The 18,049-nt window shown below is 42.5% G+C and overlaps 1 protein-coding gene across 10 annotated transcripts in view; it reads left to right on the top strand.

Annotated features, from left to right (window-relative positions):
• The window catches only part of WNK2 (WNK lysine deficient protein kinase 2), a 124,469-nt gene that overhangs the window by 43,833 nt on the left and 62,587 nt on the right, over window positions 1-18,049 (top strand). For all 10 annotated transcript variants that reach the window (XM_019472935.1, XM_019472934.1, XM_019472937.1 and 7 more), the window contains exons 2-5: window positions 1,684-1,856; window positions 2,834-3,054; window positions 7,134-7,291; window positions 17,290-17,378. In XM_019472935.1, coding sequence (XP_019328480.1) covers window positions 1,684-1,856; window positions 2,834-3,054; window positions 7,134-7,291; window positions 17,290-17,378 — 641 coding nt within the window. The remainder of the gene's footprint in view (window positions 1-1,683; window positions 1,857-2,833; window positions 3,055-7,133; window positions 7,292-17,289; window positions 17,379-18,049) is intronic.

The following is an 18,049-nucleotide window of genomic DNA, read 5'->3' as shown; positions in this document are numbered from 1 at the left end:
TGGCGTTCAGCGTGCTGCTGCCCGCCTGTCCCCTGCAGCGCTGCTGGGCGCGGGGTGCTCCCGGCTGCCCCTGGGGATCCGGGCATCGGTCCCCACAGGGCACCCCGCTGTGCCAGCCCGGATGGCTGCTGTTGCTCGGGGCAACGTTAGCTCTGATGCTGCTCCATAAAACGTAAAGAAAACTGAGAACCTCCTCAGCAGCCACGGTGTAAAATGGAAATGCCGCCCCCACGCACGCACACCGCTGGGGAAGCAGGTTTTCTGTCTTCCAAGAAGAGCCAAAGCATCATTGTTTCAACCCGGGTTTTTCTCTCGTGAAGTCTCTGTGTAAAGCTGACTTGTTTGTAGCCATGGAAATTCTCATTCCCGTATCGAGTTCTTTGCGATCGCAGATGAGGGCAGGCTATCAAAATGGCAGTGGCCTGATCCCTCTGCGACTCGGTTACAAATCAGCTGGGTGCCAATTTAATTCACTACGTATATGCTCTTATAAAATGCCTAAGTGAGCCGAGGAAAGGAAAATGATTGAAAAAAGGTTAAAATATGAACTAATTAATCTGAGTGATTTGTGAGCCTCTGCTTCTGTAAGTAAGAACAGTTACACAATTGTGCCTTTTAAAGAAAGAAAAAGCTTCATTTCTAGGGCAGCAGAGGGAAGTGCTCCCAGCCCGACCAACCGTCCAGGGGAGACAAACCAGACGGCGACAGCGTGGTCTTCGGTGAAACTCCCATTTTGCTCTTTTACACGGTCTAGATAGGCTAGAGCGTGCATCTGAGCTGCTTGTGGTAGGGGTCTCCGTGTTGCTAATGAGGTCCAGGCAGCCCAGTAGGCTTCTGCTGAGCTGTGGGGAGGAGGAGACGGGCTCTGCGTGCTCCTTGCAGGGTCACTTCACAGCCTGGAGTTTATGGTAAACGCTCCTAAATTTCTCTAGGAAAACCAGAGTAGTAGAACATGACATTCCTCACATTTCTAATCTAAAAGAATAAGTATTTCCATGCGGCCAACGTGCAGCCTACAGAGGGGGCTGACAGAGAGCTTTAAATCCTTCCTTTGTCAACTTTAAAGAAAAGTCTGTAAGATTAGGCAGAACAGCAAACAAATAGAAAAATGTATGTGTGTGGGTTTTTTTGGAGGGGGGTATTGTTTTAATTTGTCCCTAGAGAAATGGGATGGGCTGTTCAGCCCAGCGTGGTTACGGGGGGACCTCACCTGGTGGTCACTGCCGTGACTTGGCGGGAGCAGTCGGGGAAGGCGGTGAGCAGCCACAGCTGTAAAGACAGCAGCGGCTCAGCTGTGAGGACATTCGTACCTGGAAATGAAATCCTGCATGTGTTAATCTCTCAGACAACGAGCCTCACAAAACCAAAACAAGATGTAAATGGCTGGGTGTTGATCCACCAAGCCACGGGTGTGTTTATGTTGCCTGAAATATTAATGCTGTCATGTAGCGTAGCGTAGCACAGACATCTCTTTGTTCGGAGGTGAGTCTTTGTCGTCTTGACGCTGGATTTAAGGCGAGTGCCCTAGTTCATACACGCTGCTCATCTCTTACATAAAAGATTTTATAATTGCTCTTGATACAAGCATAAAGCAAACCTAGAATTCTGAATACCCTAGCAATGCAGTGCCTTTATTTTATTTTTGTCCGTTCACTACTAATAATGTCGTATTTTGGATTATAGGACAGAAAACTCACAAAAGTAGAGAGGCAGAGATTTAAAGAGGAAGCAGAAATGTTGAAAGGTCTACAGCATCCAAACATTGTGAGATTTTATGACTTCTGGGAATCCTGTGTAAAAGGCAAAAGATGCATCGTGCTGGTTACCGAATTGATGACCTCTGGAACACTAAAGACGTAAGTACTGCGCTCCTGGTGAGGAGGCTAAGAATAGCGATGGAAATTTTTAGAAAAATCCTACTTTTGTATTCTGAAAAAAGGCATCTCCAGATAAAAGGAAAAAATGGAGCTGTTCTCTGGTGTCTGTCAGTTGTCCCTGCGTTTGAACTGCATTGATTTGACAGGAAGAATTTTGGCCTCCATCTCTCTTTCCCCGCTCTCCTGTTTCAGTTATGCAACTAGAAGCTGTTCTCTGGTGTGTTTCATCTTCTGCCTGTGACGTTTTGTCAGGGTGTGTTTTTGTGATTGCTTTTGTGCTTGTGTTTGCATGTTTTGTTAGAAAATTTAGATAGAATAGCACTTGAATGGTAGAATCTCTTTTTGAAGCAGAAGGTGCTCTAGGTTATCTACTAAACAATGTTAATTAATAGCTTTTGGTACTGGCAGTCTTGTTAAGGTTGATATAAAACAGTTGGCATGAATTCTGGAACAGATTTTTCAGCCCCAATGGGAGCAGTACCCATCACTGCATATATCCAGCGTGCTACTCTGCCAGTGCGTTAGCAGGTTTTACGTTTTTCCGAAATGTGCCCTCCCAATCAGTGGTTTAGGTAAATGGAAAAAATGCAGGTGCATGGTACAGAGGTCAAAGCCTTGTGGTTAAAATTAAACTTCAGTATTCTTCTGATTTGAATATATGAAACATATCCTAAAGCTGTTCTCTGCATGAAGTGAATTGCTGTACTATTAGACTTGCAAATATTTGGTTGTATTTGCACCAAAAATGCTTATTATCTTCCTTCCTAAAAATGAATGCTCTAATTCCTCCTTTGAAAAGATCTATTTCTTTCAATTTTGTGATATTTCTGAGCGGCTATTATGGCATCTAATAAGGGGCTTTTATCCAGAACGGAGTTTCAGCTGCTAAAGCCCCTAGAATCTCTAATAACGCTTCATTTTCTTTATGCCCACTTCTGTGTATGTTTGTGCTCTAGGTATCTGAAGAGATTTAAAGTGATGAAACCAAAAGTCCTGCGTAGCTGGTGCCGGCAAATCCTCAAGGGTCTTCTTTTCTTGCACACAAGAACTCCACCAATAATTCACAGAGACTTAAAATGTGACAATATTTTTATTACTGGACCAACTGGATCTGTGAAAATAGGAGACTTGGGTCTGGCAACCCTCAAGAGAGCTTCGTTTGCCAAAAGTGTAATAGGTAATCCTCCTGTTCTCCTTGGCTTCCTCCTGTTGGTATGGTGGTTGTCTTTTTAATATCTTTCTCTTACATTTTGCATTAGTGGTTTTTTCACTTGTAGGTTGGTGGTAGAGATTAAAGTGGTTTTGTGACTGTTCCCTTTATACCACTATAAAAATCTCAGTCAGTAGGAAATGGTATCACGACTTCCTCTTCTCCTTCCTTCTGTGTATCACAATGGTAGAACACTTTTTTGTTTGTTTTTTTAATTGAAATATTACTTGGTATCCACAAATCCTTCTCCTCTCTCCTTTAAAAAGAGCAGCAAGGGTTCTCAGCAGCTTGTGTGCATCATCCTCCAGAGAACAGGCTCAGTGCCTGCTGGGGGGGGAGAAGAAAAGAGAGAGGAGAGGGAAGAGAAAGGATGCCCTGCTCTCTCCCTAACAAGGGAGTGCTGCAAAAGCCTGGCAAAATCCCTGGGAAGTCTTCTGCTTCCAGTGATGCTGGGATAGGGAGGGTTACTTTTGCTTGAAGGGAGAGTCAGTAGTGTCCTGTGGAGCCGGGCTTCTCTCCTTTGCAGAGAGGTCGTAGGGGAGCTGGCCTGGCTGGAACACCTTATCCCCATTTACTGGGGCATCAGCAAAACAGGCTGCTTCTGCAGGCAACTGCGGAGCTCATCCCTGCCTCGACGCTGTCCTGGCAGAGTTCTGCTGAAACGACGTCTGCAATTCATTAAAAATCAGTAGGTACGAAATTAAAAGAAATTTCCACTAGGATATGCAATATCTGATGCCCTTAGGTGGTGCCCACGTGAGGAGTGTTAGAGCTTGGGTTTGCTTGAACTGGGAGGACGTTTTCTGAATGACTGCTGACGGACGTCGTTTCCTTGCAAAAGCTACATTTAATGTTTTCTGTGTAAATGTAATGTTCTCCTGAATTCTCAAACACTTTGTGTTTTTTACCCAAGCTTCCGTAGCGACTCTCCCTTGTTCAGATCTGTAGGTGATGGTTCTAGGAAGCTGCAGATTCCTGAGAAATGATGCTGAAAGTGGGGGAAGTTACCATGCCCGTAGTTGTGTTTCAGCTTACAATATAAATGGAAACTAGATTTAGGTAGAGTCTCAAACACTTTGTGTTTTTTACCCAAGCTTCCGTAGCGACTCTCCCTTGTTCAGATCTGTAGGTGATGGTTCTAGGAAGCTGCAGATTCCTGAGAAATGATGCTGAAAGTGGGGGAAGTTACCATGCCCGTAGTTGTGTTTCAGCTTACAATATAAATGGAAACTAGATTCTAGGTAGAGTTAGCAAACTGATAGTGACTACCACTGTTCCCTTGCTATATATGAAAACAGCCTCCTGTCTTTCAAGCAGTAGTTGCTTAAATAATTATTTTAGCATCTCAAATTTTCAGAGATTGTAATTCTTTACAATTATTTGTACAAATATCATCCTTAATGCTATCCCTAAAACATCAGCCTTAATGCTCAGGGAGCCCAGTATCGTTGAAGTCAAAATGATAGAAATTTTGGATATGTGCTTGGCTACTATGGGTCTGCTTAACCCTGTTCATTTTAGTGAAATCATGTTGGTTTATATCTGTTAAGTTTCTCTAGTTTTCAACTTCGTATAATCGGTGGGGTTTTTTCTGTTGAGGATCAGTATTTCTTCACATAATTTTTTTGCAGTATAACAATTGTTCATGGGAGATAATGGAATAATATCAGTAATGCCAATACGGGGAATAATATCAGTAATGCCAATACAAGTTTTTGTAAAATCAGTTGTTACCACAGCGCTGTCAAAGCACGCTCGTGTCTAAAAGAAATTCAATACGGAAAAGGGCTGCAGGTCCCTGGCAAGGTGTCTGCATTCACTTTGGCAATATAACCGAGCTTATCTTTTTCATGAGTAGCGCTGCTCCAAGGAAGGAATTAGGAGGGCTTGGAAGCACTGGTGAGATGAGTAATTCTGCCCCCTCCGTAGATGTAGTAGCTTTAAAGGAATATTAGTAGCTGCAGTTTTACATCCGTCTGAAGGGAATGAAGTCAGCATGGCTGAGGTCCAGTTTTTCCCTTGCTGCGTTGGTGCCATCGCTGATGCTCATCTGACCTTGCAGTGTATCTCTGCAGGGAGCCGAGCCAGGGCAAAACTCCTTCTGCCAAGAGGAGTTGAAAAGATGCTGAGCGGCTTTACATTTAAGTGGTCTGTTTTATTTAAGGATACTTGTGTGTATGCCTTCCCAACCCCAAGGGATGGGGGGAAAATGTCATTTTTGTGCTGTTTTGGAATGGTGTCAAGAATGTCATTTGTTTCTTAGACTATCGCTATCACTTTTTCAGATTTGCTTTAAATGCTCCATAATTCATGAGATTCGCTCCTGCTTCTGAGTCTTGTTCCTTCTAAAACAAGGTAGCAGCTCCAAAAAACGTTCTCTATGGCAGCTGTTAACCGTTTCAGAGCAGCAGCCGCCGCCTGTGTGGCAGCTGGGAGAAAAACCCTGAGAGCAGGCACTAAGTTAAGCTTTCACGACATGGGTCCGGCTGATGTACAAAGGCTGAAGGAACGAGTGTCTTTGAGGTGGAAGGAACATAAACAAAGGGAGGGATCGATCCCGAATTTTGCAAAATGAATTTTACAGAAATGCTTGTGCTGAGGCTTGTTTTGTGAGTTAGGCCAAGTCTACTTCAGAAAACGTGCAGAAGCAGAGTTTTTACTGACAGAACCTGATTTTGAGAGACGTCGTTTATGTTGCTGTTAAAAAAAAAAAGCTTACATCAAGTCCCCAGACATATACGAGAACTATTTTTTCCCGGTATATGTTACTTTAATTACAGTTGTGCTTCTGCTGCTGATGTAGAGATGTCATCACAAAAACCTGACAGACCCGCCAGGCTGCCGCAGGGCTCCGGGGGGCAGTTTGGGTGCGGAGGCGGCTGCTGCTGGGCCCGACGGGCAGAGTTTGTCCAGGTCCTTCACGTGGTCCGAGACCTCTCGCACTCCTTTTGGCATCCCGGTGTGCGGCTCGCGCGCCGCCCGGCTGCGGCAGGGCTCCGGGGGGCAGTTTGGGTGCGGAGGCGGCTGCTGCTGGGCCCGACGGGCAGAGTTTGTCCAGGTCCTTCACGTGGTCCGAGACCTCTCGCACTCCTTTTGGCATCCCGGTGCTCGCGGCTCGCTGGTCCTCTCCCGCAACACACGACTGCATTGATCTCTCTTCCTTCATCTTTTCTAAATGTAAAAAGGAAAGAAATTAGTCTTGACTCCTAAGCGTAGATTACATTACAAGATACAGTTCCTGGAATAAATTACCTAAGTGTTAATTTTTTTCTCTTTGGCTTTGTAAGACCACACTTTTCAGAGTAGTTTGCTGTGCTAACGTTGCAGGCGTTGTAAGTCGCCACTTGTCATAAAGCTGCAGCTTCCCGTTATGAAGCAGTAAGTACAGTGCTTCACTTAATATTTATCCGGTTGCATCAGATTTCTGACACCCTGATCCCTGTTGAGTAGGACCTTATTCTGTGAGTAGCCTCATTGATTTGTCCCACTAAACCAGTGACAGAATTATGTTTAATGTTTTGTGCATGACTATGTAGGTGATTTGTGATACTACTTGCTTTCAAAGTGCTGTCTGTCTGCCGGGTGGTTGCTGTGTATCTCTGGAGGAAAAAAAAATGCAAATTTGCATTGATAAAAACAAGAGTGAAGGTTCTCGTTTCGTCTCTCCTTTTCACCTCCACAAGCCTGTGCGCATCCCTCTTTCCACCCAGAAAAAGAAACCATTTTGTGACTTCCAGTATGGTCAGGCAATGTGCCATATCTCGTTCTCTTGTTCATTTTTGAAATTTTGATACTTCTTTTTTTCCCCTCTTCCCCCTTGTATTATTACCAGCGAGCCATGGGTATGAAAGTGTGTGTGTGGACTTTGGGTTTCTTCCCTGGAGGATGCTTGAGCTTGTTCTAGTTACTTCCCTCTTCTGAAATTATCTTGCATGCACCCTTACACAGCTATAATGGGCATACTTCTCATAGGTGAAAAAGATTGTGGTTAAAGCCATTTAGACTTTATCAGAAATTTACCTTTCTCTTTGTGCGTGTCTGTGTAGGTACACCAGAATTTATGGCCCCGGAAATGTATGAGGAACACTACGATGAATCTGTGGATGTCTATGCTTTTGGAATGTGCATGTTGGAAATGGCTACCTCAGAATACCCTTACTCAGAATGCCAGAATGCTGCTCAAATTTACCGGAAAGTAACCTGTGTGAGTAAACGTCCTTAATTTGTCTTGGGATTTTGTAATTTGAAGGTTTAAAAACGTATTTTGATGAGGTGTCAGTACTGTCGAATGTGTAGTGTGTTGTACAAGTTGAGGTATCTGAGCTCTGGGTTACGCAAACCTGTGGCAGGTTTATTTATAAGCTTGCAATTCCACGGTTGGATTGTGTTTGACTGTACTGCAGCTGCATAAAATATTTTCAGTAATCTTTGTTGCTGATTTTGTCTCCATCAGCCAAAAATACATAAAACTTGGGAAGAATGAGCAGGGAAAAATCTTTGCTCTAGTCTTGCCTCCTAAATGGGGACTTTTCAGGCTTGATCAAGTTTCCCACAAAGCTAAAAGGACTAACTTTCGGGTTACAGCCTAAATACTTACATGGTGGAGGATGTTTGATCCAGATTTTCAGCACAGATTCTCTCTGTTTGTATGTGTAAGAAATTATCTGAAGATATAAAAGGCAAAAGATAGCAATGTTTAGTTTTGGAGTCAGCCAGAGGAGCTTTATATCTATGTTTTGGAACTCTGCAAGGTCTGGTAATCCCCAGACAGGAACCATGGAAATGGGTTTGCTGTGTTTTCAGGTGAGGTTAGGCTGGAGGAGAAGTCAATCTAAAATAATCTCTACACTGAATAAAATACCCTCTCCAACATTCTCACCCCCAGATGATAAATGTGTTTGTCTACATGAGCTGTACTGCGAATGCCTGAAAAAAACTCCTGAGTCTGTAAGATGCTCTCGGATTGCCAATCACTGACTGCAGAGAAATGAGGCTTGCCAAAAGCTTTGGCAGCAGTGGTTATGTCCTGTTCTACTTGGTTAAGTGAAACCAAGAGTTACAGGAGGGTTTTTTCAGGATAGATTATGTGAAACAGACTGGTTTGTCAAAGATTTTCCCAGGTACTTCTTTCCATCTGGTTGCTACAAAAGAAGATAGTGAGCTCGGTGGTTTGGCCCTCGTGCATCACCAAAAGATGCAGTCTGCACACCCAGGATGTGAAGAGGGTAATCCTCGGAAGAAAGCTGCACTAAAATTTGCAAAGATTAGCTACAGCTAAGGTTGCTTTTATTTCTTTGACCTATAAGGTAGAAAGAGTAGTTAGGCTTACATAGTAGATATATTGAGTGGATCCATCTCTCAATCTCCAAAAGTGTGGTCCCAAAATTGGTTTGTATTCCTCTTATCCAACTACTTGTCATGAGCAAAAATCTTCCCAAATGAAACTTAGTAGTAACTGGTTGATTTTGAAAGCTACTTGAGACCATTTGCCTTCTCCAAGAGGTTTAGTGAATCAAGCCAGTACAAATACGGTTCTGTGAAATCCTGCAGTCGGCAAACACTGCTCGAGGTCAAAATTGCTTTTTCTGATTTGCTGTATGCTAATCTCTCGCACTGGATACAGAGATGGTGTTTCATCAGCTACCCAAACACTCGCATGTGCCAGATGACGGGTTTATGTGCAATTTAATTTTTATAGGTATGGTTTGTATTGTTCAATATCTGTCTTTTCCCACCACTGAAGACCAGGATGCCGGGAAGTTGGTGCTCTTGTTATAGGTTGCTGTGCTAACCAGCTGTGACGGTGCTAACTTGGGGAGAGAGGGAGGGTGCAAACGATTCGGGAGTCTGTGTTTAAAAGTTGAGGTCAGTATCACAAGACACAGGAGGATGTTCCTGCTGGAAATGAGAGAGATGCCATGGCTTTCTGAAAGCAGGAGGAACACATCTGAAGAGGGGAAGCAGCTTTATCCCATTTTTGTGTTAACTGTTGCAAGCTGACATGTGTAACTTGGTAAAGCTGAATCTTTCCCAGTGGACTGCAACCCTGATTTCTGGTAGTTTAATGCTTCTTAGAGTGTTGTTTTCAACCCGTAGCTACTCAGAAATAATTAAAAAAAAAAAAAGCCATCAGAAGCTGCTCAGCAGTGCAGTTAGCTTCATGGCTATGGCTGGAGCAGCTCCCTATGGCGCTGTAGGGAAGGGAGTGTGTGCAGAGATGGGTCTGCTGGTTTGCTGGCTGCAGGCCGTCGCGCTCTGCGCCATGGGCTGGCTGGAAATGCATGCTGCATCTTCTCAAAGAAGTGACATGGGTTTGATGGCTCAGTGGAGTTGCTTGCCTGAATCCTTATGAGGATGGCTGCTTGTTCCACATCGTTATTCCACAGTGCTTTTATCCCATTGTTACTCCACTCACTCCTGCCGTACAAGGAAAAGTTTATTTCGTTTGGCAAAATGGCTTGTTGACTCCATTCAGGTACGGAGTCCTTCGGATGTGCTCTAAATGCCATCGTTGTAGGTAGCTTAGGAGACATCTCCTCGGGCTCTAAAGCTTCACATGGTGACAACAGGAGTCTCTTCTAATTTTAGGCTCTGGGGCCTCGTCTCCTGAATGCGATACCGGTCTTGTAACCCTAGGTACTGAATGGCTTTCATGAGAAGTGTAGGGTGTGTTACCTTCCGCCTTGGACAGGCGTTGCGCGAGCAGCGTGCCTCATTTGTTTGTGGAGCTGCCATCACGGTTAGCTGATGTTAAGGCGACCTGGGTACATGTGTATGCATTTAGAGCCACAAATAATATAGATGTCTTCCATTGCTCCCCGTACCCAGAGAAACTCTGTGTACAACTCTTAGCCATCTGGAATATTGGTAATTAAGACTTTGTAAGACTCCTAAGCCTCATTTATCAAAGCAATATCCAAGATGGCAAAGAATAATGATTAATCAGAGGATTCCTAATTAGATGTTATATTTCAGTTTGCAGACTTAAGTAGTCATTTTTTTTAAACACTGATGAAAGCCTGAGCCAACTAATTTTCTGTGGCAATAACCTTTACATAGCTGAGGATTATATGGTAAATTATTATAACTTTGTAAAACTGGTCATGTACTAGCAACTTTAGAGAGATGGAAAATAATGCTTATCTTGAAGAGTAAGTAATGGCAGAGAAGCTGTTGAAAGGTCACTTTATTACTTGTAAGGGGTATTTTTGAAACAGAGCTGTCTAGCAGGGAAAGCTGAGACAGAAAGCATCAGGTACGGACACGGAGGGTGTGTATACTGCTATTTTCAGCTGAACTCGGGGCAGTAGCAGTGAGAGCAAAGGCACCAGGACTCCTTAGATGGAAAAATTGGTATTACTGTTGTTCCAATGAAAGGGTTAACCAGCTCCCTGTGGAGAGGGAAGAAGCCCTGTCGCATGCCATGAGCTGCATGAACTGTCAGACACAGAGGAGGAGCAGGGGGTGGACCTCTTGGTGAGGGTGCAAGAGGAGCAGCGGATGCCCTGGGGGAGATCCCTGGTCCCAGAAGGAACCTCTCTGGCAGCTCAACAGCTTCTCTAGAGGAGCTGCATCCGCAGAAGAGCTGGCGACAGCAAGGGACCCCGCTTCGATCCGCGTGAGTCGCCCAGCCGGTGCCGCGCGGGCTGAGAGAAGACGCTGCTGCTGCTGTTGGGGTTGTAGGCACTTAGAGTGTGGGGTCCCTCCGCCTTGTCCTCAGCCATCACCTAACGGTGGGGTCTGCCCCGTTAGCTGGGGTGGTGACGACTTACAGACGGAAAAACTTTGAAATCACTTTTCATGAAGAGTTAGGGTTGGTCATGCAGCAGCTATTGCTAGTGTTTGGTTTTACTAGACTGAAATATAGCATAGAAATGGAACGTAGACTAAAACCAAGAGGCTGAATTACACTGTTTTCTTCCCAGTGTGAGATGAGGTTTGGGGTTCTCACTAGAGCAGAAGGTGGCCCTGACCTTCTCGGATGGAGGGGATCAATGGTGCAGCACTCCCGAATGCTGTCACGTATTTCAGCTTGTCAGTGAGAAATTTAATTAATTTTTGATGAAACTGTTTTTTTGCACCAGAAGTGTAAACACTATTTTTAGTCTTTTGAATTGAGGGTCAATGTAATGTAAAAATGCGATTGCTGTCTAGTTTCCTGATGCTTTTATTTTAAAAATATAAAATAAAATGACTTCTCCTGCCTTGGGCTCAGCATCGTGGTGGCAACCACTGGAGGTGCTAATAGCATCTAAAGGGGTTGGAATTGCCTGCTAGTGTTTGCATCAAGCAAGCGACTGCTTGCTAGTGAAGGTACAATAACCACCTTATTCTTTAGACTGCCTCTAACCATACTTTGGATTACGCTGGGACGCACGTTCCCTCTGCTGCCCAGCACAGTCGGTGTATTACGTTGGTTTTGCCATTACAATACCTTTTTCAATTGTTTCTACTCTGTGTCCTAACACTCTATCAAACTCTTGCCTGCTAACAGGACGTAAGATACATCTGAAGTCATAGCTGTTCAAGTCGTGTGCATTGGTAGTCCTTATTGGTATAGAAAATAGGAACATTACCCTTCTGAGACATTACTATTTTGTGTTAAGGTATTACGCATTATGCATGTCTGTAGCATAAGATTATTACACTTATTTATCTCAGTGACCTTTTATTCTACCTGACCATATTTTCATGGCTTAATTGCTGCTTTAGTTTTCCACTCTTGTTTTTACATATGTGTAACTGTATGTATATAATAGTCCAGGATAAAGTGGCAGTCATCTCCCGAGCCGTTTCCCAAATGCTGAGGGGCTCATCTCTTTGCCAGATTAGACATGCTTGTTACGACTTGTCACCTCTCTCTCTGCCCTTTCAGCCTGAATTCTGGAGTGTAAACATAAAAAAAGTGGATATGTAACATGAGTAGATAATACATATTTTTCAAGCAACAGGTCCAAGCCACGTTTACTGTAGTTAACTTTGAAGTGATTTCCTGGTCAGCATATTTGCCAGTGACCTTCATTCTGATGCTATAATCTCATTTTTCATGCATAACTTGATGGTTTTTCTTAGTCGGATTTTTTTTGTGTTTAATCATTCTGCCAAGTGATTTTGATGTAGACAATAGGCATATTAAGTGATGAAACATCGGAGTCCATGACCTTCCCATGCAGCTCCAGTCCAATGTTTTCTTACTGATGCACTGCAGAATGCGCAGCAGACCAGCTGTATCTGCCGGGGGTTCATGGCGACCTCGTTGGGTTTAGCAGCACAAACCTGTGCTTTAAAACAACCCGCGTGTTTATAGTGTTTGGTTTTGCATTTTAAGTTTTCATATTGTTTCTTCTTTATAAATGTATTGAATGTTTTCTCGGCATTCGCAGGCTATATTCTATATTGCTTATACAGACAGAATAAATTATATAGCTGTAGCACAGCAACAACAGACAAATAATATTATGAACGTCATTGCATTGACTTTTTGTGTGTTTCAGATATCTTCTTAGATCTGCAGATAATCTTCTTAGATTAGCATTAGGATTGAATACCATTTTGGAGTGAAATAGGGATGAGTCTATAATTGCATACAGCAGTCTCGCCACTGAATGTCGTGGAACAAGATCCTGACAAAATTGAGAACTCCTCCTCCACTTTATTGACTTCAGAGAGTGTGTGGTAGGGTGGAATTTCATTTGGAAACATGGTTTCAGCTTTTTTGGAAGAGGAGGTTTTTTCCTTTTCTGGGAACTACATGAGTCTAGAGACTACCTTCAGGTAGAAGGTGGAGTTTTAGTCCAAAGTAGACTCCATCTAGACTAGGAGGGCACCTCCTAGGTGAAAGGAAAGCCTTTAGAAAAATTACTGGCTAACATGGCTCGGACTTAACGTTGACTTGTCTGGCATACACTGTGCATCTTATAAAGCATTATGTGTTACTTCTTCAAAAGTGTGCTCTGCTGGTGGAAAAATGACAGGCAGCTACTTTTAGACCTCCGAAAAATAAGCTTCACGTTTTTGCCCCCAAGGTAAAGGTTAAAATTTTAATATCCTATATGTGCCTGACTGTAGACTCAACTATCGTGTACTGGAGTGCAATGTATTTCAAATCTAATCACTTCAGAAAGAAGGTGAGGAGACTAAGTGGTGGTGGGATTCAAAGTAAATCATCCTGTTCGAGACAGAGAAATTCTGAAAAGGGAGATTATTTGATCTGCTCTCATTTTGCTCTTGGATTTTTTTTTTAATATATATATACACATTAAAAAAAAGGCATTTAAGAATTTGTATGAAAATACCCCTAAGCACCTTATGTCAACCAGTTAGCCCTGCATTTCAGATGCAGTGGTGTTGAATTTACTTTTGTTTACAAGACGGCTGTACGGTTTTCAAACTGTCATGGATAATTCCTTAGCTTATATACTTTGAATTTTGGTGCCATGTTTCCTTGGGAATGCTCAGGAAAGACAGATGGCTTTTGTATAAATGAATGAGATGAGCCCTTTGATTGCAAATCGAAATCTGTGTTTCGCAAAAACCCCCTTCATTGTCAGGAGGCTCGTAAGCACCGGGGCGCAGCGCCATAGGGAGGGTTTGCAGCATTACGGTGAGATGGCCTTGGAGATTTTAATGAAGAGTAGGGAGCAAAAGCATGCTATAGCATATGGGCACTGAGAAAACGCTTTGGCAAAGCAGTTCTGTTCACTACTTCACTGTGCATATTTTGTCCTTGTTTGTTTTAGTCATCTATTCATGGCTTAGCTGTTCAGTAGATTAATACAATAGATGGTTGGAGAGGAGTCAGTGTTCCTTCAAAAGATGTTGAAAGTAAAATGGTGTTTGGAGGAGCTGCTATTTTTTTTGTGGAAGTAATTTGTAAGGTCAAAAATAGGGGTCAGTCGTCAGGGGTCTTATAAGGTACTTAGGAGGTGAGGGCTCAAATTTTGTATATTAGAAATGTGTGAAATGTGTCAAATGTGTCAAAGCGGTCAAAAGGACCACTTTCAGGCAAACCAAATTTCTAGATGCCCACTATGCCCTGCCCTGCTCCTCCGTCCCAGTCACGTCAGAGTGCCAGTTGAACCATGTAAATGAAGACTGTTTGTGAATTCTGGAAAAGAAAATTAAATTGAGAGATACTGAGATATGCCTTATGCTATTCGTGTCTCTCATATGTTCAGCTTGTGTCAAGATACCCACGAAGCGCTCTGCAATTATAAAAAGCAATTGGCAGGTTCCCTTGAGTGTGTTGATACGTGAGCAATATATTCCTCTAGGTAGCTGAAAGCTCTTCAGGTAGTATGGTGAAAGTTGCCTCTACTGCTTTCTGCTGCGGGTTGGGGGGGGGGGGGGGTTGCTGTTTTTTGGGGGGTTTGGGGTTTTTTTTCCCCCAGTTAAATTGATACCGATGCACGTTTGTGGGATATTTTTCAGTAAACATTAAGCTATAGCAGATGATGGTCTTTATTACCCATTCTTCCTGGTAGGTGTCACTAATCAATGGTTTCCTATAGCAAACTGGAGCATTCAGAAATGTAGAGATTTGTCCTATTGCTTTCCATTGTGAATTACCAAAGATTTCTTCAAACTCCTTCCCATCTGAGAACACGATAGGCTCCTGTAGCTTTAGGGTGCATTAGGGTATAGAGGATTCATGCTAAAAATGTCTTTTGGTACTTTTTTGTTTTCTTTCATTTCTAATTCGGGTATCAGAGCTCTCTTAAAGAAACACTCTTGACACACTGTGGTGTGCTTTTGCTTGTTTTGAGCAAGCCTGGGCTTTGGTAGGCTGGACATTCCCTATCATTTTGACACATTTCTAATATACAAAATTTGAGCCCTCACCTCATAAGTAAGATTTAGGTTTGCTTAAGCAAATAATTCTTTTTAGTGGGTCACTGCCAGCCAGCCACGTGTACGGATTATTTTGTTTTGTTCCCACATGAATGGTTTTTTTGGATCTCGGCAGCTCTCTGCCCAGGCAAAACTGGGAAGCAGAGTCTGTATGACTGCTCCGTCATTTATTTTTTCCCAAAATTTATGAATTGCATATTTCACTCTCAAGTTTTAAGACAAAAAGGGAGTGGCTGACCTGAAATTAAATAAAAAAATAAATCCAAGCTTAAAGTCGAATCTGAGGCTTGAATGGCAACAGAATGTTAATAAAAAGATAAAAGTATAATCTGATGCTGGAATATTCAGGAATTCTCAGAGAGGTGCCAGCCCTCATTGAAATTCACCCATAAAATTTATTCAAGACTAAATTCAGTGAAGTATTTGCAGACACTTTCTGAAATACATATTTTCTTTTTTTTTTTTTTTTGGTCCAAGGCACTATCAGGTGAGCCAAAAGTGCACTCTTCAGGACTTCAGGCCTCCTTATCTGCCACTCCATGATCCATTATTTACTGTTCTTTTAGGGTGAAACTTTAAAAGGATTTGAATGGAGTTAACTAAATGGGATTTGGATATTTATGTGCTTAATCAGATTCTGGGTTTTTTAGATAAAGGAAATCATCTTTCCTTTTTATTCTGCTTATTGACTTCATTGGAAATACTTGGGTTCTTAAGTAATAGGGTCTAACTGCAGAATCTGTTCCCAAATGAATTTTGTCAAATTTTCATTCATTACATCTTGTTTTAGTAGGTAGAGATGTTACGTGTTTTTAAAAATGAATCAAATTTTTTTGTGCTTTAAGCTGAACATCACAAATAAAAAGGATAACTTCTTGCGTTGCCACTCTTGTCATCTGTAGCTGAATATATGCGTGAACAGTATTCACAGGAAATCTTCTGTTGAACCGAATGGAATGAGTTACCGGTGTTACAGATGTTGGGTATCTGTTAAGTTGCTCCTACGTCGTTTGGCAAGGGGAGCGGTAGGGTGGCCTCGCTGGCAATGACGGCTGTTCCTAACGGAACATCCCTCCCTCCCTTGTCTGCAGCCCGGCATCAGAAGAAAGTGTCAGCCTGGGCTTTGAAAACGCACAGCTGCACCTGTGTGTGTTAACTGCCCAGCTGTTCCGGTAATTATTTTTTTAGTATATTTTGATTATGCGTACAGAAAGATGACATAATATATAGACTGTTATTTAGCCTGAGAACTTGCATTCTACTTCTCCTACAGTCTCTCTTCATGTTGGTAAGAGATACGTTATTTTAATTAAGAGGTTAGATACGCTGAGGAGGATCATGCTGAGTTAAGATCTTGGTCCTGAAGTATTAGAAAGTAGGGAGAGATGGCCTATGACTGCCCTAGAAGTGTGCACGTGTGTCTCTTTTAAATCCTCTCCATCCTCTTAAAACAACCCCACCTAACCTGAAAGTTATTCCTGCTGCACCTACGTCAAGCCAGAGCTCCCTACGTGGAGAAGCGGATTCTGCTTCTCTGAAGTTTCCTTCTGGAATGAACAGTTGGGTTTTCTCCTTGCAAGGCCATGCTCATAGGTTAGCTGTTCCAAATCTAGAACTGAACACTATTCCCAGAAAAAATGCTAACACTTGACAGAGATTTAACTTGATTTATAGGTGATACCTGCTCTGCCACTCGTTCCCGATGAGATTCTAACAGTGTGCTGGGGAAATGCAAGAGCAACACAGAGCTGTTGGGCATATTCTCCTGTTCCCCTGATTGGTTTTGGGGTTGCTTTGGGGGATTTTTTTTGTGGGGGGTGGGGGTGTTGGAGAGTGTTGGGGACATAGAAAAGCAAGAGGTTTGTGGGAAACAGGAATATGGAATATTCCAAGGTATTTTTGACTAATTCTTGAAAGTGGTTATCTGAAGAAAAACATGATTATTTGTCTTTATTCATTTAGTGTTTTGAGGGTTAATGCAGAAAACAGAAAAGGAATAATTTCAGAAAAGAGTTATTTTGAAAATTTAAAATTGGCTGTTTCTTGAATATTGACTTCAGAGTCCTCAGGATACGAAGGTAAGGTTTGCAAAAGTTAGTAAAGAAAAAGGGAGGTTGGCCCTGTGTACAGCTGAGTTCCTGTACAAACTAGTGTGCTTATTTTGAAGTGCAGCGGTACTTAGAAATATGGTAGCCCTAAATCCTCAATTCAGTTTTGCATTAAGACTATCAACTTTAAAGTATTAGTTACTCCAAGGGTTGAAATGACTGTAAAATGTAAGGAAAATGTCCTTAATTAAGAGATATAATGTAATTCTTTTTCAAACTAAACTGTTTTTCTCTATCCTTTCAGGGTATAAAACCAGCAAGCTTTGAGAAAGTTACTGATCCTGAAATTAAGGAGATAATTGGGGAGTGCATTTGCAAAAATAAAGAAGAAAGGTTTGTTTCAAGTAATCAAGTTTTGTATTAAATAATGTGTTTGCAGGGATTTCAAAGCTGACTGTGGATTTTTGTTCTGGCCTCTGGGTCTCCCCTGTGGAGGAGAAAATGCAGAATGGAAATACAAATATAAATGATTGCCCGCTTTCCTGCCATATAATGTCAGGATAATTGAATAAATGCCGTTGCTGTGTCTCTCAACCGCTCAGCTTCAAAGAATAAGGTCAGAAAGCATTATGGTGGACATGTGAGCCTAGCGTATTCTAGCACATTCTGGCCCATTCAGGACGTTCTGCGTGGAGCATCGAGTGTGGCGGAGGTCAACCACGAATGTGACATGGTAGATTCACCACAAGCTGTTATGGCAGATTCCGTTGTCTCTGGATATGGAAACAAATTGTGCCTTGTTTTCCAGCTTTGGTTTTAAAACCTAATCTTCTTATACTGGCCTCTCCTAGATGAGTGTGTCTACTGTCCAGTATTTCATAACTTTCACAAATACAGTTTTTGGGGACCTCAACTGACTACCTAGGGGTAACCTCTTTTTTAGTACTCTCGAAGCTCAGATACTCAAGAAAAGTTGAGCAAAGCTATAACCTGCATTTCTGTACATGCTTATGCCGTATGAATATTGCTGAAGCTTTGTGAAATGGGAAACATCATTTTTTCAG

The sequence above is a fragment of the Aptenodytes forsteri genome, unplaced genomic scaffold, assembly GCF_000699145.1.
Source record: "Aptenodytes forsteri isolate BGI_AS27 unplaced genomic scaffold, ASM69914v1 Scaffold438, whole genome shotgun sequence".
Classification (NCBI taxonomy): Eukaryota; Metazoa; Chordata; class Aves; order Sphenisciformes; family Spheniscidae; genus Aptenodytes; species Aptenodytes forsteri.
The sequence above is the reverse complement of the archived record's forward strand: the minus strand, read 5'-3'. Positions and strand labels throughout refer to the sequence as shown.